The following is a 23797-nucleotide window of genomic DNA, read 5'->3' as shown; positions in this document are numbered from 1 at the left end:
ATAACAAAGAGGAAAAGAAGGGAAGTCCATTATTATTTCTCTTCTTTGAGACCAAGTGTGGTCACTTTAATTTCACATGTTATTATATATGAGAGTAACTGAGGGTCATTAAAGAAGCTCTGCAATTTCCTGAAGGCCATCCAGATCTTTTTCCCCTTACGTAATTCTAGGCTCAACCTATTATCTATTTCAATATCCGTCCCAGGTATGTACAAACACATACTTATACAGATGGACAAGGGACATAAATTGCTGATGCAACTGCATGTTTTAATCTAGGCAGTACAATTTTCATCCACTTGATTTTTCCGTGTGGATGGTTTAGCCAAACTCTTTAGAATAGTTATAGATTTCATCCAGCAGGCTCTGCAATTTCCTGGGCTTGATGCAACTGGCATGATGTCAATCAGAAACAGGTGGAGGACCACATATACACAAAATCTTTTGGTGAAGTTAAGTCTCCCTATTTTATGTCTGATGTCTATTATCAGGTAGTAATTGAAGGTTATCTGTTTTCATATAACCTTAAATTATTTTGACATGCATTGGGAGACCCTTGTAACCAATATGCCTACACAGTTAAGAAAAATAAATTTACAAATGCCCTATGTCAAAAAATGTGTCTCATTCTCATGTCTATTTATACTATTACCTCTTTGTCCCAGAGTGGGTAGTATTCTTCATTGGTCCTCTGTAATGGCTAATCACTGAGTTGATCAGAGTTCTGGCGTATTTCAAAATTGCTCATTTTCTACAATGTTGCTGTTATAGTATATAATTATTTTAAATTCTTTCATAATGGATAAACACACATGATGAAATAGTGTATTCTCTATTTTAGCAACTAAGTTGTGTAATGGTATTGATGTGGTCCACTGTGGAACACTGCATGCAAAAGTGTGTCTTTACTAATATTCCCATAGAGGATGTGTTCTTCCACACTGAAATGATTTGGATAAAAATTTTATATAAAGAAGAAAGTAGTCACATAGGTTGGTACTTTTTAATGATCTCTTGGTTGATTTATTTCAGGATTAGTAAGGCTTTTTCCCCCTTAGGCCTTTAGCATCTTCCTCTTTCTGATATTTTGTGAAGATTAGCTCAAATTTTAAAGTTTCTTTTTTCTCCTTCTTCCCCATTCCCTACCCCATGCCCACCAGCACTGCTGTCTTCCAAGGATCTTCCTTTCATTTTCCAATTAAACAATTTGGACTACCCCTCTTTGGGCATATAATTTTGTTTCCCCCCAGGTTAAACCCTACTTTTAAACATTGTTTGTTCCTTCATAAGGAAAAAAAAATAAGTTGTGTGACTCAGAATAGAATCTAGCAAATTGTAACATGATTGTTGAAAGCAATTTTTCTTGTTATTTCACTTTTACTTTTAGAAAAAGAAAAAGGTGAGGACAGTAAATGAGAAGAGATATTTCACTTTCTATTTTATCTAGAATCATTCAACAAACAAGCATTTATTGAGCATCTGCTAGGTGGCATGTACTGTGATAGGTGCTGAAAACAAAAAGACAAAAATGAACTCACATTTGATCAGGAGAGATATGTATGAAATAAATCGTATAAAATTTGGGGAGGGGGCATTAGTATCTTGGAGTATGGAGAAAGGTCTGATGTAGGAAATGGTATTTGAGCTGAGATTTGCAGGAAATTAGGGATTCTAAGAGATGGAGTACATTGAATATACCCTTGACAGAAGGAATCCTGGAACACAGATGGATTTCTCAGGAAATATGAGCTTTATTTTGGACATTTTGAATTTGAGATGCTTCCAGAGCATCAAAATGTCCAATAGGCAGTTGGTGATGTGGGTACTAGAAGTGAGGAGGGGCTAAGGCTGCAAACTCATCTTCACAAAAAAACATCCTATAGGAGCTGATGAATGTAAGGCCTAGACTTACAGTGAAGTGGTATAATGAATAGTGTGCTGGGCCAGGAGTCATAAAGACTCAGCTTTGTGAGTTTAAATCTGGCCTCAAACACTTACTAGCTGTATGGCCCTGGGTAAGTCACTTAACCTTGTTTTGCTTCAGTTTCCTCATCTGTAAAATGAGCTGGAGAAGGAAATGGCAAACCACTCCAGTATCTTTGCCAAGAAAACCCCAAATGGGGTCATGAAGAGTCAGGCATGACTAAAACGAATAAACAATAACAAGGCCTAGACCTACAGTAGGGAGGTGAGCTACAGATAGCTACCTAGCAAAAGAAACTGAGGAATTGTTCAACAGGCCAGAGAAGAACCCATGGAGTGCTGTGTTATGAAATTTTGCTTTGCCTCTATAGGCCTCAGTTTTTCTACTGCAAAATGGTACGGTTGGATTATATTGTTTTTTAATTAAATTTTATTTTTAATTATCAAGTATTTATTTTTCTTTCTCCCATTTCTCTCTCCCTGCCAAAAAAGAAAAACAAAACCCTTGGCACAAATAAGCAACAGTCAAGCAAAACAATTACCGAATTGGTTGCGACCAAAATGATAACTAACTCGTTCTGCATATTATAGACTAGATTATTTCAAAAATTCCTTAAAGTACTAACATTCTATAGAATACCATGATATACCGTCTACCTTAAGAGCAAATAAGCTCAAGAGCGATAGGCACCTAGGGTGGTCACCCATAGTTAAAGAAGGGGGGATATCCCGGGAGATCATCTAGTGACCTTCATTTTACAGATGAAGAAACTGGGTCCCTCAGAGATAAGCGACTTGTTTCTAGGGACAGGGTATCAGGTTCCTCCTAGTTAGAAATCCTGGGGTCTTCTCATTGCACCATTCTTTGTGGGAGAAGACAAGCAGACGAGAGAGCTCCAATTTTATAGACATTAGACACTTCATTTAAAAAGCACACCTCCCCATAAGGAGAGGCAGTTTGGCTTGGTAGCTAGAGACAAGGAAAGCGGTTTTATTTCCGTCTATGCCACAAACTGGCCCGAGAGAGCCTGGGCAGCCCTCTAGGACTGTATGGATAGCGTCGGGGAAGGTGCTGACCTCCACTAGAAGAAGGAGTTTTACACCTCCACGCCCTACGCCTAATTCCATCTAAAAAAAGAACTGATTTCAGAGGGTTCTATAAAGTTCTTCTTTCTTTTTCTTCTTATTCCAGCCTGTTGCCTCCTCCTCTTCCTCCACCCTTGTCCCCTCTCTCCTCTCCCCCTCCCACAACAAAGGGTGCGCATGCGTGCGCTGTTGCACCTCCCCCCCTGCCCCGCCCCACGGGGGGCGGATCCTCCCCTTTTTCCCTCCCTTCCGCTTCACCTGTCCTGCCCGCGTGACGTTTCTCGGCCCCCGGGAACCAGCACCTGAGCGCCGGTTATCGTGAGCGGCGCTATTAGCGCAGTCCCCGAGGCGGGAGGGGCCCGCACGCGGCCAGCTGTACAGGAAGACGCAGCGGGAAGTGGCTGCGGCCCCGCGACCCGCTGACCGGACGGGCCGCCGTTGTGACAGGTGGGAAGCGAGGGCGCTGGGGACGCTCGTGGCCCCGCCTCCTGCCGGCCCCCTTCCCTCTCTCCCTCCCACCTCTGGAGCGCGCGCGGGGCGCAGCCTTCCCCTCCTCCCTCTCCTTCTGTCCCTCCTCCCCCACCCGCAGCCCTTGACCCGGCCGCCTCCGGGCAGGGTCACATTCTGCTGGGGGCCTGCCAGCTACGCGTCCTGGCCCCGGAGGGCCCAGGATGCCCTTTACCTTGACTGAAAGGCATCTGGGGAGACCCTGGGGCTGTTTACTCCATGAACTTGGCGGAAAACTGGTGGTCTACACTCGCTTCCCCTTACTCCTCTCTGACCCCGGGGCGTCTGTTGTGGCCCCAGGTGCAGCCTCTCTACCGGCTGGTGTGGGAGGGGTCGTCGTTCTAGGGTTGGTGACGATAGTTCTCGTTTGTCAAGGGGCTTGAGCATCCCATTTAATCCTCACAAACTACCCTACTAACAGCCCTATTTTACCCTGGAGACGGTTTCCGTGACTTGCCCGGGGTCCAGTATGTGTCTTACTCGGGATTTGAACTCAGGTCTTCCTTGCTCCGGGTCCAGGTTCTACCCGTTGCACATTATACCTAACTGCTTTGGGCTCTCCCCTGAGAAATGCTCTTATTTGTCTCCTCTAGATCCTGTTTGGGCTCACAAACAATAGCGTTCTGGCTGGAAGCCCAAGCCCCAGAATCTGGCCAGAACGATACAGATCCAAGCGAGGCCCCCAGGGCATTCAGACAAACAATTGTTCCCCTTGTTAAACCAAATCCGGTGTTAGTCCTGGAAGTGAGTTTAGAAGTCCCCTTCTAGAGTTGAAGGCTGTAGTTTCCTGGGAGGGGAGAATAAAGCTCAGGTGACAGAGTGGGGAGTTGGGAGACCCGTTTAAAAAGTTTGACAATTAACCAAAGAAACAAAAGGTTATTAGCTAGATTCTTTTACTTAAATTGCAGTAACTTGTGTTGCTGAAAAATATTCAAAGCATTATATTTCAAGAGAGTTTGAGATTTTTTGCTCTTGAATCTTGTAATAGATATATAGGTTAAGGAACTGTTTTAATGTCTTGCTCTGGTGTTGCAGAGCTGGTTTTGTCTATACTCTGAAATTTGTACTGAAATGATTTTGTTTTTTAGTTCTGATACAGTAGGTCTTTCCATGTGGAGGTGACATCAACAGCCCTTTTGCTACCCTGGTTTTAAAGGTACTTTTATTTCTCTGATTTAAAGTGTACGCCTAGGAGGCAAATGCAAAAGAAAAGGAAAACAAATGAACTCTATACCTCAGCAAATAGACAAAATCTCATATTAAAAAATTAGTACTACATCTTTAGGAAAAGTCTGTATAAAGCTTGACTGTGCTTTGCCCAGAAGATCAGCAGACTCAGTTATACCAATGTAAACTGGAAACTGTAGAGTGTTCTCAGTGGGAAATGAGCTGCAAGGAGTACAAACTCACCAGGGAGTACCACCTGCTCATAGATACATGCAGAGAAGAGTTTTAACCTTGTGGAGGTTAATAGTCACTTGAACTATCCACAGGCACATTCATAGCCAGTGCTCTTTTGATTTTGGCATTTTGTGCTTCACCTTCAACTGCTGTTGCTAATGGGATTCCACAAACAATTGTAGTTTCAGAGATAGCCCTACTGAAGGAGCATTGTGTAAATCTACATGGGAGGGGGGAGTGGTTCACAAAGATTATTTGTCAAGATCTTTACCCGAGAACTTAAGTTTGATATCTGGTATGTCTGGCAACATCTGGCAGCAGAGTTGTGGAAAGAGTGAAGACAAAATATAACTGACCAGCTCCCTGCAATGATAACTACTGCCATATTGTCTAGCAATTTTCCAACTGTTACCAAATTCTTTTAATTTCTTTCCTGTGATACTTTTGTTATAATGGTTTTGGATACAATTTAATAACATTGGATTTGGCTAAAATAAATATTTGTATGGTATTGAAAAACCTTAGAATTCTGAGCAATGACCAGTCATAACATGAGATGACTGAACTCCAGAAGTAGAATCTAAGTCCTGGAATGAGGCATACTTTGTCAGACATGGCCATTGTGTTGATGTGTTTTGAAAATGTTCATGAAGTTGCACTGGAGTATAGTCTAAGACCATTTTCTCCACTCAACTTGTCTTTGACAGCAGCTTCTCAGCCTTTGTGCTTTCTTTGAGTTGGCTAGTATTAGCAAGTCTTTTGTGCCATCTAGTTCTTTTTTCCTAGCAAATGGCATAAATCAGAAAATGACATTTTAACGCTATCAGTCCCAGACTACTGACTAATTGCTATGCCCCATATTTTACTGCTTCTTTTTCTTTACTCACATTGCTCTCTATTCCTGAAAGGCATCTCCTGTCCTGCCATTGAAGTCTATCCTTTAAATCCTTTATTGAATGCTCTTTTGTCCTGAATACCTTCCCTAACTCCCAAATTTGTAATAGCTCCCACTCCTCTGAACTTAACATAAGACTTTATACCTATTATGCGCTTTGATTATCTTGCATTACATTTATCTGTGCATGTGTTATATCATAGATCTTCAGTCTCAGAGAGTCAGGGACCTTATCTCATAAACTTTGTATCATCCCCTGAACCTATTCATTGCTATGCACATATAGAAAGTGCTTGCTAAATGTTTTTGAAATTTGTTTTTAGAAAAGGTCAAGGAAAATGAAGAAGAGAAGGCATTTGGATTTGGCAGTTAAGAAGTCATTGGTGGTGAGCCTTACCTCTATTTCCAGGAAGATGAATTGTTCCTTAAGTAATCGAAATAGCAATTTTCATTTTAAATAGGGTATGTAAGATGAAATATTTAAAATAGATTTTATTCCTTTGACAAAGATATGAGTTATATTTATCTGGTCATTAAGGAGAAGGGGATTTTTATCTTATTTTATTTTCAATTGCAGGATAATTACATAAGAAACATGGTGACACTAATTCGTACACTAGCAGATCATGGTGATGATGTCAATTACTGTGCCTTTTCTTCTTCCCTTTTGGCTACTTGCTCCTTGGACAAGACAATTCGTCTCTATTCATTAAATGGCTTTAATGAACTCCCATATTCTCCACTAAAGTGTCATGCATATGCGGTCCACTGCTGCTGTTTTTCACCCTCAGGACATGTTTTAGCTTCCTGTTCAACAGATGGTACAACTATCTTATGGAATACTCAAACTGGGCACATTTTGGCAGTGTTGAATCAACCTAGTGGCAGCCCTGTAAGGGTGTGCAGATTTTCTCCAGATTCTACATATTTGGTGTCAGGAGCAGCTGATGGCACTGTGGTCTCATGGAATATGCAGACATACAAGTTGTTTAGGTATGGATCCTTTTGTTTATTTTTGCATTATTAGGAGAATAATCAGACAATCATTAAAAAGCTGAATTCTGTGAGGTATTTTAAAGAGCTATTAAATGTTTTACGTGATTGTACATGTATAACCTATATCAGATTGCTTACCATCTCAGGGAGTGGGGAAAGGCAGGAACTCAAAACTTAAAAAAAAAAAAAGGTTTAAAATTGTTTTTATATGCAATTGGGAAAAAATAAAATAATCTTTAAAAATAAAAATAAAAACCTGGTTTGGGGAAATTGTGAAGAGAAACTTAAGAGGGTCACCAGCCATCAGAAGATCTAAAAAGAGAATATAGAGATTCAGCATAGCTATGATGGTTTTGGCCATGGTAGATTTTATCCCAAGATGTTTACATTTCTAAGTGTTTCAGACTTCTTTGTAATGTTATCAGTATCTTTTGTTTTTATATCACCTTAATTTCCAAATATTTTATTTTCACTTTTTAAAGGACTGCTTGTGATTAAGACTATCTGTTTAAAAAAAGAAAAGAAATATCCATAACTTTATCACTTGTAAATTGGAGTGGGATGAGACTGGACTTGGACTTACATTGTTATAGGGAACTCCCTATGGAGAATTTCTGACCAATGTGCATACTACCTTTCTTTCTCCCCTCCAGCCATCTCAACAGCTTCCTATTTTATAAATATTATTTTTTAATGTTTAATTGCTTCTTGGCTTTAAGTATTTGAATTAACACATTTTATCTCTTTATATTCATTGGAAAAAGGAAGCTTTATCTGGGGTTTCAGTGGTTCTAGTTGTCATTTTGCCTCTTATTTAATAACCCTTCTAATGTTTTAGTCCTCCTTGGCTACAAAATGAGGAAATGTTTCAGACCATCAAATTAGTTCTGTGATGACCAAGCCCAGGAAAAACTGAAACTTTGTGCCCAAAAGTATTTTATTTTCACTTTAAAAAAAAAAAAGCACTGATACCAGTAACTTTATCACTTAAAAATTGGAATGTGATGGGACTGGGCCTGTGATTTGTTGATATGGGTGACTCCATATAAAGAAGGGAGTTTTCATTATAGAGGACGAATGCAGATGTGCACCTCTCTGCCATTTATAGGCTTAAAGAGTTGTCTGGGGCACTGAGAGGTTACAGAAAGTCACTCAGGTTTACACAGCCATTGCGTATGTGAAACATGAACCCCGTTCTTGTGAGTCCAAGACTAGTTTTCTATCCACTATGCCATGCTGCCTTTCTGCTTTAAAAACATACATTTTTAAAGTTCTTATTACTTCGAAGATGTATGAATATATTTGTTGAGATCGGGAAGGGTGCTTATGTAGAAAGTTTTAGTGTGGAAGAAGGAGAAAGAGGAAAGACCAGGGATCTTGGTATATCTTGCTGTATGTTTAAGATTAAGACTAAGACTAAAGTTGTTCTCATTGGTTTTCATGTAATTTGGTTTAAATAAAAATAAACTTACTAGTTATGAGGTTTCCATTTATTCATTTTGCCTTAAGATAGGGAGAAGCTATGTTAGTTATTACCACATCTTTTATTAGATTTTTATGTAAATGTACAGTTTATTTCAGTTTTTTTATTAACTAAATTGTTCTACCTCTCTTTGTTCAAAAATCTGTCACGTGACCCTTTGAGAACTATTGATTACTCTATCAGCATACCAACTATTCTCTAATTTGGGAGGATGGAGGAAAAGTAGTCAATTTCTAGCTATAATTAGAAATATTATGTAAAAGATGAAGTGAAAGATGCCTATGATAAAATACTACAATCTTGGGCTGTGTTAATATAATTAAAGATATCTTAAGGGAATTTTTTTTTACCTAAGGGGATGATGGCTTATGTCTTTGTTGCTTAGTTTTCTTAGTTTAAGTTTTTAGCTGATAATATACAGGATATGCATATGGTAAATTTAGCCACTGGATGGGGCACTCCATTAATTGTTGCATTTCACTAATTTTAAGAAAATAATTGAGTATATAATTATCATAATCCCTTACCTCTGTTCTAAAGACAAATTTACCTTTACTTCAGCCTTCTTTTTCTAAGATGAATTTGTGTTAGAAGTGTTAAAGTAAAAAAAAATTCATGTTGCTAAATGGTTATTTGGATGTGGGGAGACTAAAGATTTTTTTTTTTGACTCACGACTAATGTGTAAAACTTAATGTGAATGTGGTAAATCCATATTAATTATGGTTCAGTCAGGTTTTGTAGTTATTTTGAAGACAAAGGTATGGTAGATAATATTGTCTGTATTTGATGTTTAATAGATTTTAATGTTTGATTTGTGTTATCTACTTTGACATTTGTTCTCCTTTATGTGGATCTCTGCATGAAAAGCTAAATGTAAATCGACTTCAGGTTAGGACATAGGCAATTTGGTCTTCTGAAATACATTATTTAAGATAACATTAAATTTCTCATTTTAAGAGAGCTTGTTTCAATTTAATCATAGACACTTTTTTCCTTTTGGGCTTAACGTTAAATTTCTTCATTGTAAAGAATTAGTAATAGCCATTTTCTCCCTTTTTAAATAATAGCTAGTGTTTATGATTTTTTACTTTATCAGGTTATAGTTAGAAGTTATATTTTAAAAGCAAAAGATGCTTAAAAACCAAATTCCTTTATTCCTTAACTCTTTATTTCAGATGTGGTAGTGTTAAAGATGGTTCCTTGGTGGCCTGTGCATTTTCTCCCAATGGAAGCGTCTTTGTCACAGGATCGTCATGTGGAGACTTAACAGTCTGGGATGATAAAATGAGGTGCTTACATAGTGAAAAAGCACATGATCTTGGAATCACCTGCTGTGATTTTTCTTCACAGCCAATTTCTGGTTAGTTGTTTTTCTGTTTTAAGTACACCTTCCTTATATTCTTTTCTACTACTATTTGATTGCTTTATTAATTTTCTTTTTATCATTATTAAATATAATAAACATTGATATTTTACATATGATTATGTGTTATATGCTAATATTAATAAATGTTAAATATTAAGTTCTCAATCCTATCCTGTAATTTATTCTTCTGTATCATAAAGAGATGCCATAAGAAACAATGAATTAAACTAGTATGTCTGGGATGATTCAACTGCTAAGAGTATCATAAACCCAAATTTATTAAATACTGTTATTTATGGGAGAAGAACATTCTTTTATTCCGTTTTTCATACTGTAACCCATAGAGGGTTAGAATTTGATGAAGTATTTTATATGGTATATTTTAAATGGAAAAGGTAAAGGCAAAGGATGCATAAGTTGAACTAACCTATGTGGAAATTGTATTTTTGACATTTTAAAATTTAGTTTCTCAGTTTAAAATTTATAGCTATTCAATTATATATTTATAGTAATTCTAAGTAATGAAAAACTGGTAGTCTAAAAATTATATAAATTACACCTAAGGCTATAGATAAAACTTTAGAAAGTGAGCTAACATTTAAAAATATGTGTTTACATTAGAATCTAAATAGTATCAGGGAAATGTATTTGATTTTCATGAATAACAGATTCCATAAGAGAAGAATACATTGGCATTTGAAGATGCTTATTTAGCCAAATTTGAAGTCACTTGGAAGAATATTTTAGATTTTTATAAGTTCTAAGAGCTTTTATAAGAAATCTAGTTTTTCACTGGTTAATAGGAAAAGGTCTTTAACATAAGTCATCCATAATAATGAACAAATTAATATTTATGAATTTATAGTTACTTCCTAGGAGGTGTATTAAATTTATAAAATAACAATGTTCAAACAAAGAATGCACATCAGAAATATATCTTGGTTTAGCTCATTTTATGCAGTAGTTGTATTCCTCCAAAAATTAATATAAATCAAATACTATTTTAAATATACCAAGTAAACTTACTGTTTTAAAGAGCATTTTGCGTAAAATGAATAATCATTGTTTTAATGCATTTAGTACCTTAAATCTATCTTTAAATGCTTTGCAGAAATAAAGGCAAATCTAAATAACTTTAGAAACATTAATTGCTTATGTCTAGGTTGAGCCAATAAAAAAAGACAATATTACCTAAATTAATTTTCACATTCAGTGTTGTACCAGTAAAAAATACCAAAGGAATACTTTATACAACTAGAAAAAGTGATCATTCATTTCTAGGGAAAAAAAGTCAAGAATTTCAGGGGTAAAAATGAAATAAATGGCAAAGAAAGGAGGTCTGTCCATACCAGAAATCAAATAAAGTAGTAGTCATTAGAAGGCCTTGGTACTGGTTGAAAAATTATGTTGGCTCAACCTACACATGAGCAATTAATATTTCTCCACTTAATTAGGTCTGTCTACTTCTGCAAAAATTATTTTATAGTTCATAGATGTACACATTTTTTTATTGATAAATAGAGTTCCTGGGTGCGTCTTGGTAGATACATTCCCAAATATTTTATAGCTTCCATAGTTATTTTAAATAGAATTTTGCTTTCTAGCTCTTCCTGCTGAGCTTTATTGACAACAAACAGAAATGCTAATGATTTATGTGGGGTTTTTTCCTGCAACTTTGTCAAATTTATTCATTGTTTTAATGAACTTTTGACTCTTTTAAGTTTTTTAAGTGTCTTATCATTAACAAAAAGTAATAGTTTTGTTTACTCTTTCCCTAAACTTATTCTTTCATTCATTATTATTCCTACCAATTTTATAGATCAGGAACCTAAGACTTTAAGGAACTTACATGACTTGTTCACATAGCTAGTAATGTTAGTCATGAGATTTATGCTCAGGTCTTTCTGACTCCATGGCCAGAACTGTATTACTCTATTGCCTCTTGTGTTGCATCATTTATATCATAGCATAGTGCTAGGTACAAAATAAGTACTCAGTAAATATTTGTTGGCTGAAAAGACATCATCTCTCTCCATAGCACCATTACCTTCTTCCAAAGCCCCCTGGATCCAGCTCTAATCATACTCCTACATAGATTCCTGTAGGAAGCCTTGTCTTAGTTGTGTGACTGAACTTTTCTTTGGAAATGCTGTCTACTGTGCAAAGGACATACATGTAGTATTTTAATAATTGGAGGGACCATGTAGTCCATGAAAGAGTAAGAGTCAAAACCATTTTTCTGCCCTGGCTACAACTTTAAGGATTTCTCCTTCTTTATTGCTAGCTTGAAGTTACGGGTGTGTGTTAGAGGAGAATCAGCATGCCAGTAACAAGCTGAAAAAGGTATTGGTTCTGATTTAGCTGTATTTACTTGTTTCACCTAAATAGAGTGAAATTGGATGAATTTAGCGCTGGGGCAAGAGTGACTTCTTTTGGCTCCGTTCTTGGTCACTGATTTGGATGTTCTTTCTTACCGATTAAAGCACCTCATTACTTGTCCATCTTGTGAGCTTTTGACCACCTCTTTCAACAAGTCTGCAACAAGTGATCCACCTAACATACCAGGGGCCTTACTCACTTTCTCCTGCCATCAAGAAGATACCAGTAGGGCATATAGTCTATCTATTGGTTATTCTCCCCTCTTGCCACATAAATCAACTGATTTTTTTTATCACTTACTTTCCTGATGATCTCTTTTATTCTTGTTCTTTGTAGTTCCATATTTGATAGGTTTCAGAGTACTGACACAGTATAGCAGAATGCTGTGATGTACCTCTCCGTTGTCTTTTGAGTAATACTAATTTTTTTTATTCTTCAGATATCATAGTATTCTATGATTCAAAGCCATGTAACACTGCTTGTGGAATATTTGTATTAAAAAGATAACTTTTTCAAGAGCTTTTTCTGAAAGGCCATACAATTTACTCTCCTCCTGTTGAATTGTGGGTCCAATTCATTGTCTGTTTGCTTTGTCTATCCATGGTGCATATGTGTGTGTGTGTGTGTGTGTGTATAGTTATGCTCTTTAGGTTGTCTATGTAACTATATATCATAATGGACAGTGGTCTTTTTTCATCCACTTGGTTTTTCCTATGTCAGACTAAATTCATTTGAGTGGTTATAGAACTTGTCCAGGAGGCTTCGCATTGTTATGGGACATGCTTAACAGGCACCCTGTTATCTACATTAAGAAGCATTTGGAGTACCTCATCGTCTTTAGGGAATTCCTCTGCAACTTGAAATCTACATGGATCTTCTCCATGTCTGTAATAAACCTTTGGTGAGCATACATCTCCCCATTTTATGTTGCATCTAATACATTCAGAGGGTCATTAGTGACCTTATCTATGTTGCTAGCTCTTTAATGAAAACTTTTAAAAATATTTACTTTTACAAGTATATATTATTTTTCTCTTTTACTCCCCCCTCCACTGAGCAATAAAGAAAAATAAATCCTGATAACAAATATGCATAATCCAACCAAAAAAATTCTCCATTGGCCATGTGCAAAATTGTATTTCCGTTCTGCATTTTAAGCCTGTCACCTGGCTTGACAGGAAGCGAGTAGTGTGTTTTGTCTTCAGTGCCCCTAGACTTGTGTTTTATCATTGCATTAATCAGAGCTCTAAAGTCTAAGTTGTTTTTCTCTTTAATGTTGTTGCCCTTGTTCAAATTGTTTTCTTCATTCTGTTCACTTCATTCTGTATTAGGTTATAGGAGGTTTCCCGGTTTCCTCTGTAATGTTCATTTAAAAATTCCTTATGGCACAGTAATATTCCATTTATATTGTCAGTCAGAAAATTTTATTAAGCACCTAGTAGGAATCAGGCTAAGAGGCTAGGTTACAAAAGGAGGCAAAAAACAGTTCTTGCCCTCAAGGAGCTTACAGTCTAATGAATATATACAAAGCAAGCTGTATACAGGATAAATAGAAACTAACAGAGGTAAGACACTAGATTTAAGTGGGATTGGGAAAAGCTTCTTATAAGATGGGATTTTAGTTGGTAATTTAAAGGAAACCAGAGAAGTCATTAGGCATAGTTGAGGAGGAGAACATTCCCTTAGTATCCAGTTCAGAAAGTATTGCTATAAATATTTTTGTAAATACAGGTCTTTTTCCTCTTTCTTTGATCACTTTGGGGTACAGACCTGGAAGTGATAACTAGCTCAAGGAATATGCACAATTGGTTAAATCTTGGGGCCTAGTTTCAATTTCCAGAATGGTTGGACCAGTTCACAGTACCAGTTAACAGGGCACTAGTGTGCCTCTTTTGAGTAACCCCACCAATATTTGTCATTTTTCTGCTTTGTCTTTTTTGCCAATCTGGTAGGTGTGAGGTGCAACCTCAGAATTGTCTTAATTTGCATTTCTAATAATGTGTGATTTAGAGAATTTTTTATATGGTTGTTGATAGTTTAAATTTTCTCCTTTGAAAACTGCATGTTCACATGCTTTAACCATTTAGCAATTAGGAAATGGCTCTTATTCTTATAAATTTTAATCTGTGCCTTATGTATCTTGAAAATGAAATCTTTGTCAGAGAAACTCACTTCAAAGATTTTTTCCTAGTTAACCTCTTTCCCTTCTAATTTTAACTACACTAGATTTGTTTGTTCAAAAATATTTAAATGTTATATGACCAAAATTGGCCATGTCATCTTATATAATCTCTATTTTATGTTTAGTCATGAACTCTTTATAGATCTGAAAGATAATTTCTTCCTTCCTCCTCAAATTTGCTTATGGTATCACCTTTTAAATCCAATTCATATTCATTTGAAGCTTTTCTTGGTATATGGTATGAGAAGTTGGTCTTTGCCTAATTTTTGCTAATTGCTTTTCAGTTCTCCCAGCAGCTTTTTGTCAAATAGTGAGTCTTTACCCCCCATTAACTAGAGTGGTTAGATTTGTTGGGTCCTATGCCACTGTATTCATTTGCTTCTATATTTTGTGTACCTGATATGTTCTACTGATTGATCTCTCCTTTTGTTTTTAACTGATACCAAATTATCTTACCAATGACTACTTTATAGTATAGATTGATATCTGATACTGATAGATTCTCCTTTCTCGCTTTTTTTATTATTATGCTTGAGAGTTTGACCTTTTCTTCTTCCATATGAATATCATTTTTATTTTTTCTAGGTTTATAAAATAATCTTTTGGTACTTTTGATTGATATAATATTGAATAAGTAATTTAGGGAATATTGTAATTTTTATTGTATTGGCCTTACCTATCCAGGAATAATTAACGTTTATCTTATTATTTAAGTCTGTCTTTATTTCCACAGAAGTATTTTATAGTGGAATTCATGTAGTTCTTGTATATATCTTGGTTAGATACAGTCCCAAATATTTTATACCTGCCATAGTTATTTGAAATGGAATTTCTCCTTGTAGCTCTTCTTGCCAGATTTTGTTGTTTATATATAGAAATGGCGATGATTTATGTGGAATCTTGATTAATTTTGATGTATGCTTAGTAGACATTTTTTGGACACTTTTAAAACATCTTTTTTATTTTTCTGTACGAAATCAAATACTCTCATAGCCAACATACTGTAAGCTAATGGAAGAAGTTTCACTAAATGTTTTAGTCAATTATGATAAAGATATGGGTATCTGGAGTGCTTTTGAAAACATGCCTGTTCCCCACTATATCCTCATTGAGGGTATCCTCAATATTTGCATAGGTTATCCTTATTAAAAATGATATATAAATGGGTAAGTGGGTGTGTAGGTTGGTAGTTGTTAATATGCCCTTAATTCTCTGGGGAATGGGATGAGGAAAGGAGATATTTAAGGAGATAGGAGATTTTTTCCAAACCTTTGGTGTCTTCTTCAAATACTTTGTGAACCTGTCCCTTAATACTTTCACAGTTGTGTTGCCTACAACATAGATCTCCTGTAGTCTAGCAGTTTTTCTGATCTTTATTCTCCTTGGTGCCCTTTCTACCTCCCCTAGTAGCATACTCAGGACTATTAATATTAGAATACAGTTATGATGGCTCTGCTCTCTTTGAGTGTGAAAATGAACATATTGTTTTGTGTTTTTTAGGGAAGGGAGAAGGCAATAAGTATTCATGTAGAACCTATAACGTGCTAGGCACTGCACTAAGTACTTTTACAAATGTCTCATTTGATCTTACAATAGCCCCACGAGGTAGGTGCTATTTCATTTTACAGTTGAGGAAACTGAGGCAAACAGAGGCTAAGTGACATGTCCAGGGTTGCACAACTAGTAGGTGTCTACTTCTAGACTTGAACATATATCTTTCTGACTTCAGGCAAGTGTTCTATTCACTGAACGTCCAGCTGCCTCTTTATTAAAATCTTAGCACATCTGTGTATCTTTTCTATTTTTCTTTTGTTTGAACTCTTTCCATTTTCATTCATAAATGCTCTCAGGATGACTTTTACTTAGTTGAGTCCTTTACTCTATTGCATCTCTCTGTTATATAGGGCAATACTGCTCATAGGCTTAGGATCATAGACCTTGACCTGGAAAGAATCTTGAGCCATCTGTTTCAGAGGTGTCAGACAGCCTGTGGGCTGCATGTGGACCACAACAATCCTGTGTGTTGCCCGAACCTCATTAAAATGTAATTAGGAAATTCTTAGCAAGATAAATAAAAATACAATAAAACAATAACACAATGAAATATAAATATAATATTACATTTTAAAACTAAGCTAATATGCAGCCCACAGGGTTCCTGATGTACAGTTTAGTGGCCCCTGTTTCTATTTGAGGTTGACGCCATTGATGTAGTTCAACTCCCTTGTTTTATAGGTGAGGAAATCTAGGTTTAAAGAAGCTCTAAATGATTTGCATAGGGTCATATAAGAGGATTTGAACCCAAGTTCTATGACTTTTTAGAGTATTATTTCCACTGTACTCTGCTGCCTCCCTATCACCTTTCTCGATTAAGGTTTTACAAATAAGTTTATATCCCTATAAGTATTGCCTTCTGCTACCATGCAAATCAGTCCAATGTCCAAAGGCTAAGGTGCATTAGGGGCTCTTTTGGTTTCCTTATTATTGCTATTGATTTATATCAAAACTAGATATGAAATTATTGCAGGTTGTTTCTTTTCTTCTCTCCATAAGCATTTCTCATCATCATGAGCTAGTTTACATAGATCAGGATGGAGTTATTTTAATCACATCTTTTTCCAGTTTTTATTCTTCTAACTTGCTTTGTTCTGGCTAGTCAGTGGTCTCACTCTGTGCAGACAGCTGATTCAGCAATGAAGTAACAAGTTGTTTATTTTAGATATTAGTAAAGTTTTTTTTAGTGAAAATTGAAATCCTAAAATTAGTTTTGGTTCACATTATTATATTAAAATTATTTTTTCTTTTATATGACATAATTTTTATAATATATATTAAATTATTTCATTAATTCTTTCTACCTCATATACATTTTAAATGATTTTTAAAGATATGAAAATATTTATTCTACTAATGTATCCTGGATGAATTAAAATAGGCATGTATTGGTTATATTTCTTTTAAATCATTAATTTCAACCAGAGTTGATATAGTAATATTATGGTGACAAAATGTATTAACTGTATACAAATCCAAAGAACTCTGTTATAAAAATATCTCTTAAATATTGATTTTAGTTCTCCCATACATATAATTATTGAGTGTCAAATTTGTTACAGGGATAGAAATTAAAAGTTCCAGTTGGATGCTAATTACCTTTGGGTATTGTTATAAAGAACTTGTTTGTTGACATGTTTTAAATGTCCATTTAAAAAAAATGAAATTGTGGATTAAACCAGGTCAGACTGGCATATGTTCAGTTCTGTGTCTTTTCTTTGAAAGTGTGTATTTTTATATCAGGTATTTTTATATCATGATAGTTGCTCCTGTGACATCATCCTCAAAGGTCAAGAGTACAGTCTTAAATTCTAGAATTTCTCTTCAAGGATTTATCATTCATTCATTAATCTAGCTAATTGTTTAAATATAACCTCAATAAATAAATTCCATTAATTGTTTCTGTTTCCACAGGTGATTTAAAATCACTTCTTGATTGTGATTTATTTAGTAAGCATCAGTTACAAAGACATAACTACATTTTATCCAAGACCCATAGGTAAAAAACCTAAAGTATTTAAACTAAGCCATTTATACCTTTTTAAGGTCAATTCATGACTATCTTCAAAAGGGATTATCCATATTACAGATGGATTATCCCTAGCAAATTCTTGCTTTCAACTTCCTTATATAATTATGAAATTAAAACCCTTTGTTTCTACCTCTTTCCCATAATACTTTGCATTTCTTGCTTTGTATTAGTATTATGAAAAGTTTTATTGTCCATTGATAGCATGGAGTGAGAAATCTAGGAAGAGCTGAACTGGGAGAATGTGTCAGAAAGCTGCACAACTTCCTAACTTTTCTGTCTTAATAAAATTTTCACAATGTGGCCTCATTATTTGGCTTCAAGTATTATAAATGCTTAGACTGTCTAACACGTTTATATTCAAATGTAACTTTAAACACATTCCAAAGCCCTCCATTGCATAATAGATAATTAATTGCATTTCAATGAGTTATATTTAAGAAATACTATGGTCTATTTCCAAACAGTAGGATAACATAAAAATACAATACCTCATATTTCAACATTTAATTTTATTTGTGATAAAGGGAATTTATTTTCAAAGAAATTCAATAAATGTTTATAAATGGCTACTCATATTTGCATTGGGAAAGATTATGGAAGAAGCTATTCCAGATAGGGAGAACAATGTGAAAAGAAAAGCATGAAAATGAATATAGAGTTAGACCAGCTTGATTGGTATGCTGTGGTTTATGAGAATTCTCAAGTTTATGGTATTTAGAAAATATAAAGGTTGAATTATGGGTAGATAAGGCCAGATAGTAGAGTACACAGTAACTTGAAATCCAAGTAGGGGGGATTAATTTGAACTTTGTCCTTTAGGCACTGAAAAGTGATTTAGAGTTTTTTAAAAAGTGTAGTGTTATAAAGAAAGTGATGTTTTTGCTAGTTTGGCTCAGAGATCATGGCTATTATAATAGTATTAAATGATGGTAGCAATGGGCAAGTAAAGTGTTTGTGAGAGATTTTTAAAGAATTTTTTTTAATATAAAGACTGCTTTGTGTCCATGTTGCAAAGTGTTGGAGTTGAAAAAGCATGAGGTCTGATTTTGATTCTTGCCTTTGACATTAGCTGTGTGATCACAAATCATTTAATACCTCTTAACCGGAGTTTCCATATCTATAATGTGAGAATAATAGCACCTATACTACCTACTTCATAGGAATATTGTTGAAGGTCAGATGATATATCTGTATCTTTTTGCCATCTTTAAGGTAACTATATAAATAGCAACTTTTATTATGATTATGATACTGAGACATTCACACAAAAAGGTTCATGTAGTGGCAAATAGAGGACAATAGTTCAGGTAAGAGATTAGACAGTGAAAGAGAAAAATATGAGAATCACATACAATGGATAATTAAAACTATGAAAGCAGGGCTAGAGTTTGGAAAAAAGACTAGAAGTTTAAGAGTGAGCCTTGAATGCAGGAGGAAAGAAATAAATAAGAACCAGGAAACTGTAGTGCCATGCATGGAAGCTGAAGAAAGCAATGGTCGGTAATATATGTTCCCCAGGACTAGGAATAAATCACTGGATTTGGTGACTTCGTGATTGTTGTATAATAGGAGAATAGTTACCCTAATATCACATTGAAGGTAAAAGAAAAATGAGAAGTGAGGAAATGGAGACATTGTGGTAATTGTATTCAAGAAATTTGGAAGCTAGAGGAGACAGGTTCAAATGAAGATTCTTCGAGTGGAGAAATAATAATGATGTTTGAAGTGAAAGAGAAACTTGTGAGGAGGAAGAGATTGGACATGCCAGAGAAGGAGGAGATAATAAAAAAGGAGTAAGAACTTGATTGCTCACAAACGGAGACAGCTTTAGAAAAAGAAGAGACACTTCTTTCTCAGACAACAAGAAAAGGGGAAAAGATAGATACAGAGGGGAAAAAAGTGAATTGGAGAGGAGAATATAAGAGAGATTTTATGTTTGGCCTCTGTTTTTAGCAAAGTAGGCTTGATCTTTTATCCGAGAATGGGAGAGAGGTAAATGGATTTGGGGATTTGTAGAAAAGATTTGGAACAGTCGCACTGGTTGACTTTTCTTAAGAACGAGAAGCAAGAACAGTTGTAGCTTTGACCAAGAGTTTTTATAATGTTAGAAAAAGCAGCTTAGGCCATTGTTCTTGGTGAAACAAGTCTTTGGTAAGTAGAGATTTTTTTAAAAATGCCTTTTACAGGAAATTATTTTTAATATGGAATAAAAAGAGCAATTAAAAGGATGATCTTCATTTTATTAAGAATGACTGTTTTGCTGTGCATATCCTTTGATCCTGCAATATTGCTACTAGGTCTATATCCCAAAAAGGTCATCGAAAATGGAAAAATACCCACATGTACAAAAATATTTGTAGCAGTTCTTTTTGTGGTGGTCAAGAATTGGAAATTGAGGGAATGCCCATCAGTTGGGGAAAGGCTAAACAAGTTGTGGTACATGATTGTAGTGGTATACTATTGTACTATAAGAGATGATAAGCAGGCAGATTTCAGAAAAACCTGGAAAGACTTACATGCACTGATGCTGAGTGAAGTGAGCAGAACCAAGAGAATATTGTACACAGTAACAGCAACATTGTGTGATGATCAACTTTGATAGTCTAGCTCTTCTCAACAATACAGTGATCTAAGACAATTCCAAAAGACTCCTGCTGGAAAATGCTATCCACATTGAGAGAAAGAACTATGGAGTCTGACTGCAATTTGAAGCATACTATTTTCACTATATATTTTTTTCTTAATATCATTGTACATGTGTAGTAAATGCTTGCATCTTGGGAAGGGAGGGAGAAAAAAATTTGGAACTCGAAATTTTATAAAAGTGCATGTTGAAAACTATCTTTACATGTAATTGGAAAAAATAAAATACTATTAAGTGGGGGAAAAATGCCTGTTTTGGCCCATTCCTCTTCTACTCTCTCTCTCCCTTCTTGTTTCCATTATCTCTAAGCCCTACCCTGGCTTTGTGGTCTGCCTCAGGATTTCACTAGCTACAACCTTAGAATCCATTGCCTTCTTAACCATCTTATGTTTCTGACTTTAAAGTCCTCATCCTTGGGATACAGTAATGAAGTTGAAATGACTCTTATCCATTACAAATTTATGGTACATAATCTCAGTTCAGCCAGTAATTTTTCTACTGTCTACACTCTTTCAGTTCCTAAATCATTCCCCATAGTGATTGCATCAGAACTTATCCTTTTTAAAGAAACCATCAGCCATACCCACATATCCTTACATGGTGACTTGGCTGTTTACTTTGCTAAGATGATTGAGGGCAACTGACATGAGAGATCTTTCAAATCACTTTATTCCTAAAAAAAATTTAATATCCTTTTACCTCCTTATTACAGGAGATTTATCTCTGTTCCTTATTAAGGCTCTTTTGCTTGCACCACTGATTGCATTCTTTTCTGCCTCTAACAAAGTGTTATTCTAACAAATCTTTTCCTTCTCTATTCAGTCCATCCTCCATACTAGCTATGTCCTTCCCAGTCCTAAAAACACCAACCTTCCCTGTCCAGGTTCAGTCTTCTCTCTCTTCTCCTTTTCTCTCTATCTGATCTCTTCTTCCTTTCTGCATGAGTGTAAATATACAAATATTCTGTCACTTGTAGACAGGACCTCGAACTATCCCCTTGCAAGAATGTATTTGGTCATAGTATACTTTGTAAAATCATCTTTTTTTCTGATATTAGACAAACAAGGTAAATGAATACTACTTACAAAAAATGCTTGAATAGGAATATTATCAGATCTCAATATGAAAAAGAAAATCTGCTTTCTTAAGATCGTTAATCTGTTTCATTAATTTTGATTCATTTAAAATATTTAATTTTACCAGATGGTGAGCATGGCCCCCAATTTTTCCGAATGGCATCGTGTGGTCAAGATTGCCAGATCAAACTTTGGGTTACTACACTTAGAGATTTCTTAGGTATGTATGCATCTAGAGTCATATACAAATAATTATGATGATTATTTTAATTAGTCTTTTTTAAAAAACAGTGAGCAGGCAACTTAAAACTGATCATAAAACTGTTTTTATATATTTTTTGTTACCAGATAAGATCGTTTACATCAGAGAGAGTTGTGGTAGGCTTTGAGTGAGGTGAAAAATTTACATAAAGTGTTGTTCTTGCCTTCATGAAGGTTCCAGTGTAGTCATGGGATAAGATAAACCACAGATAACTGCAATATATAATCAATGATAACTTCACTAGAGAGTTGTAAAACAAAGTACTAAGTGAGGGAAAGATTATTTCTGAGAGGATCAGAGATCTAGCACGTCTCCTCCCCAAGTTACTCTGTATTTGTATATTTATTTCCTATATATTTATGTATGTATTTGTTGTCTCTCCAGATATGATGTAAGCTTCTCAAGGGCAGGGACTCTGTCTCTTTCTTGTCTTTGTATCCCTAGCACCTAGCACAGTGCCTGGCACATCATGAGTACTTAATAAATATTTGTTGTTTGAAAGGTTCCCTTAGTTTGAATTGGGCTTTAAAGGATAAATAGAAATTCAATAGATAAATAAGGGAAGGAGGACATTCTAGTAGTCAGAGCAAAGTGGCAAGAAAATAGCATATTAGTGGGACCCAGTTGGGTTGGAAAAGTAGTGTAGTGGCAGCTTATATAATGCTTTGAATGCCTGGAAAAAGGAGTTTGAACTTTGGAAGGCAATGTAGAGTTTCTGGAGTTTTGTTTGTTTTACTTGATTAATGCACAATGAAAATTATTCTTCATATTCTTTGAAAACTTATTGAAGCTATTACAATAGTCCAGGCATGTGGTAATCAAAGCCTTTACTAGGGCCTATATACACATCCATGTTAGCCACAACCTTTCTGTGCGTGTCCCACTCTATCCTACTTTTTCATTGTTCCCTCTAAACAGTTTAAGACCCAGAGAGAAGTGCAGCCTGAGGCTAACCCTCTATGGACAATGAAAACATACCTGAACTTATTCTTCAGTGATTAACAGACTCCTCTCTGGTCATACCTTTCCCATCCTGGTGATTCTGAATCCCAGCTCTCATCATTCAAACTTCATTTTCTGTCCCCAACTGCCTAATCTCTTATTTCCACCCGCCTCAACCCATACTCTCCACACTTACAGTGTCTTGCTTCAAAGCTACCCATGCCTTCAACTGTGTGCTCTGAAATGCCTGCTCCATAAGCAGTAAACTTAAATCTTTTCCTTTCTCACTCCTTCCATCATCTAGCTCTGAGGGATCTAGATATGAAGTCCCCTTTTTAGCATTGGCTGTACTATTACTCATTCCTTCCAACCTACTAGTTGAGGTGGAGATGTTGAAATATTCCTTCCTCCACCTCCACCCTCCCATTGCCACATTCAGGTTCTCCACCTACCACCATCCTCCTCTTTGAGTTCTTTATAATCTGCATTTACCACCCAGTCAAAATCCTGGTAGCTATTGGCTGTAGACCTCTAGGATACTCCCCTTTCTTTCTCAGTGAATTCAGTGTCTGGCTTACAGGCTTTCTCTTTTCAATTCCTGCCATCATACTCCGAGATTTCCCTCAAACACCTTAACCTCACTGTTTCTCAGCTTACTCTTTTCATATGACCTACTCCTCTTGCCATCAGTCATAAATGCACCACTTCTATGTACATGAACTCTGAAATTCCCTTATGTGATCATAGTCTATTGTCATTCTACTCCCTCTCTCTGCCTTGCAACCCCAAACCCTGTTCTTCATCCACACTCTGACCTCCAATCCTTTCATCCCACAGTTCTTTCCCGGCCCTAACCTCTCTGCTCACATCTATAGACTCACAGCTTCCAGACTCACATCTCCAGCTGTTTATAGGACATCTCAAACTCTTAAACTCATCGTGTCCAAAACTGAACTCATCTTCCCCTCCCCACCTCCTCTTCTTTATGTCTGTGGAGGGTACCACCATTCTCCCAGGCACCCAGGCTCATAACATAGATATCATCCTTCAGTCCTCACTCTCTCAATT

At 35.8% G+C, this 23797-nt stretch overlaps 1 protein-coding gene and 1 long non-coding RNA gene across 6 annotated transcripts in view; one reads left to right on the top strand and one right to left on the bottom strand.

Annotated features, from left to right (window-relative positions):
• Positions 1 to 3347, bottom strand: part of LOC118835932 — a 38805-nt gene extending 35458 nt beyond the window's left edge. The window contains exon 1 of the long non-coding RNA XR_005009538.1: positions 3268 to 3347. This is a non-coding gene — a long non-coding RNA (uncharacterized LOC118835932). The remainder of the gene's footprint in view (positions 1 to 3267) is intronic.
• Positions 3268 to 23797, top strand: part of WDSUB1 (WD repeat, sterile alpha motif and U-box domain containing 1) — a 78934-nt gene continuing 58404 nt past the window's right edge. The window contains exons 1-6 of one of the 5 annotated variants that reach the window (XM_036743227.1): positions 3268 to 3456; positions 4605 to 4672; positions 6136 to 6274; positions 6390 to 6805; positions 9468 to 9652; positions 21653 to 21745. In XM_036743227.1, the coding sequence (XP_036599122.1) occupies positions 6408 to 6805; positions 9468 to 9652; positions 21653 to 21745 (676 nt within the window). In that variant the 5' untranslated portion in view covers positions 3268 to 3456; positions 4605 to 4672; positions 6136 to 6274; positions 6390 to 6407. Of the gene's footprint in view, positions 3457 to 3754; positions 3817 to 4604; positions 4673 to 6135; positions 6275 to 6389; positions 6806 to 9467; positions 9653 to 21652; positions 21746 to 23797 lie in introns of those variants that run through there. The other 4 variants (XM_036743223.1, XM_036743224.1, XM_036743228.1 and 1 more) reach the window with 4 other exon arrangements.

The sequence above is a fragment of the Trichosurus vulpecula genome, chromosome 2 (genome assembly GCF_011100635.1).
Source record: "Trichosurus vulpecula isolate mTriVul1 chromosome 2, mTriVul1.pri, whole genome shotgun sequence".
NCBI lineage: Eukaryota > Metazoa > Chordata > Mammalia > Diprotodontia > Phalangeridae > Trichosurus > Trichosurus vulpecula.
Note: the sequence above shows the minus strand (reverse complement) of the source record. Positions and strands in the feature narration are given on the sequence as shown.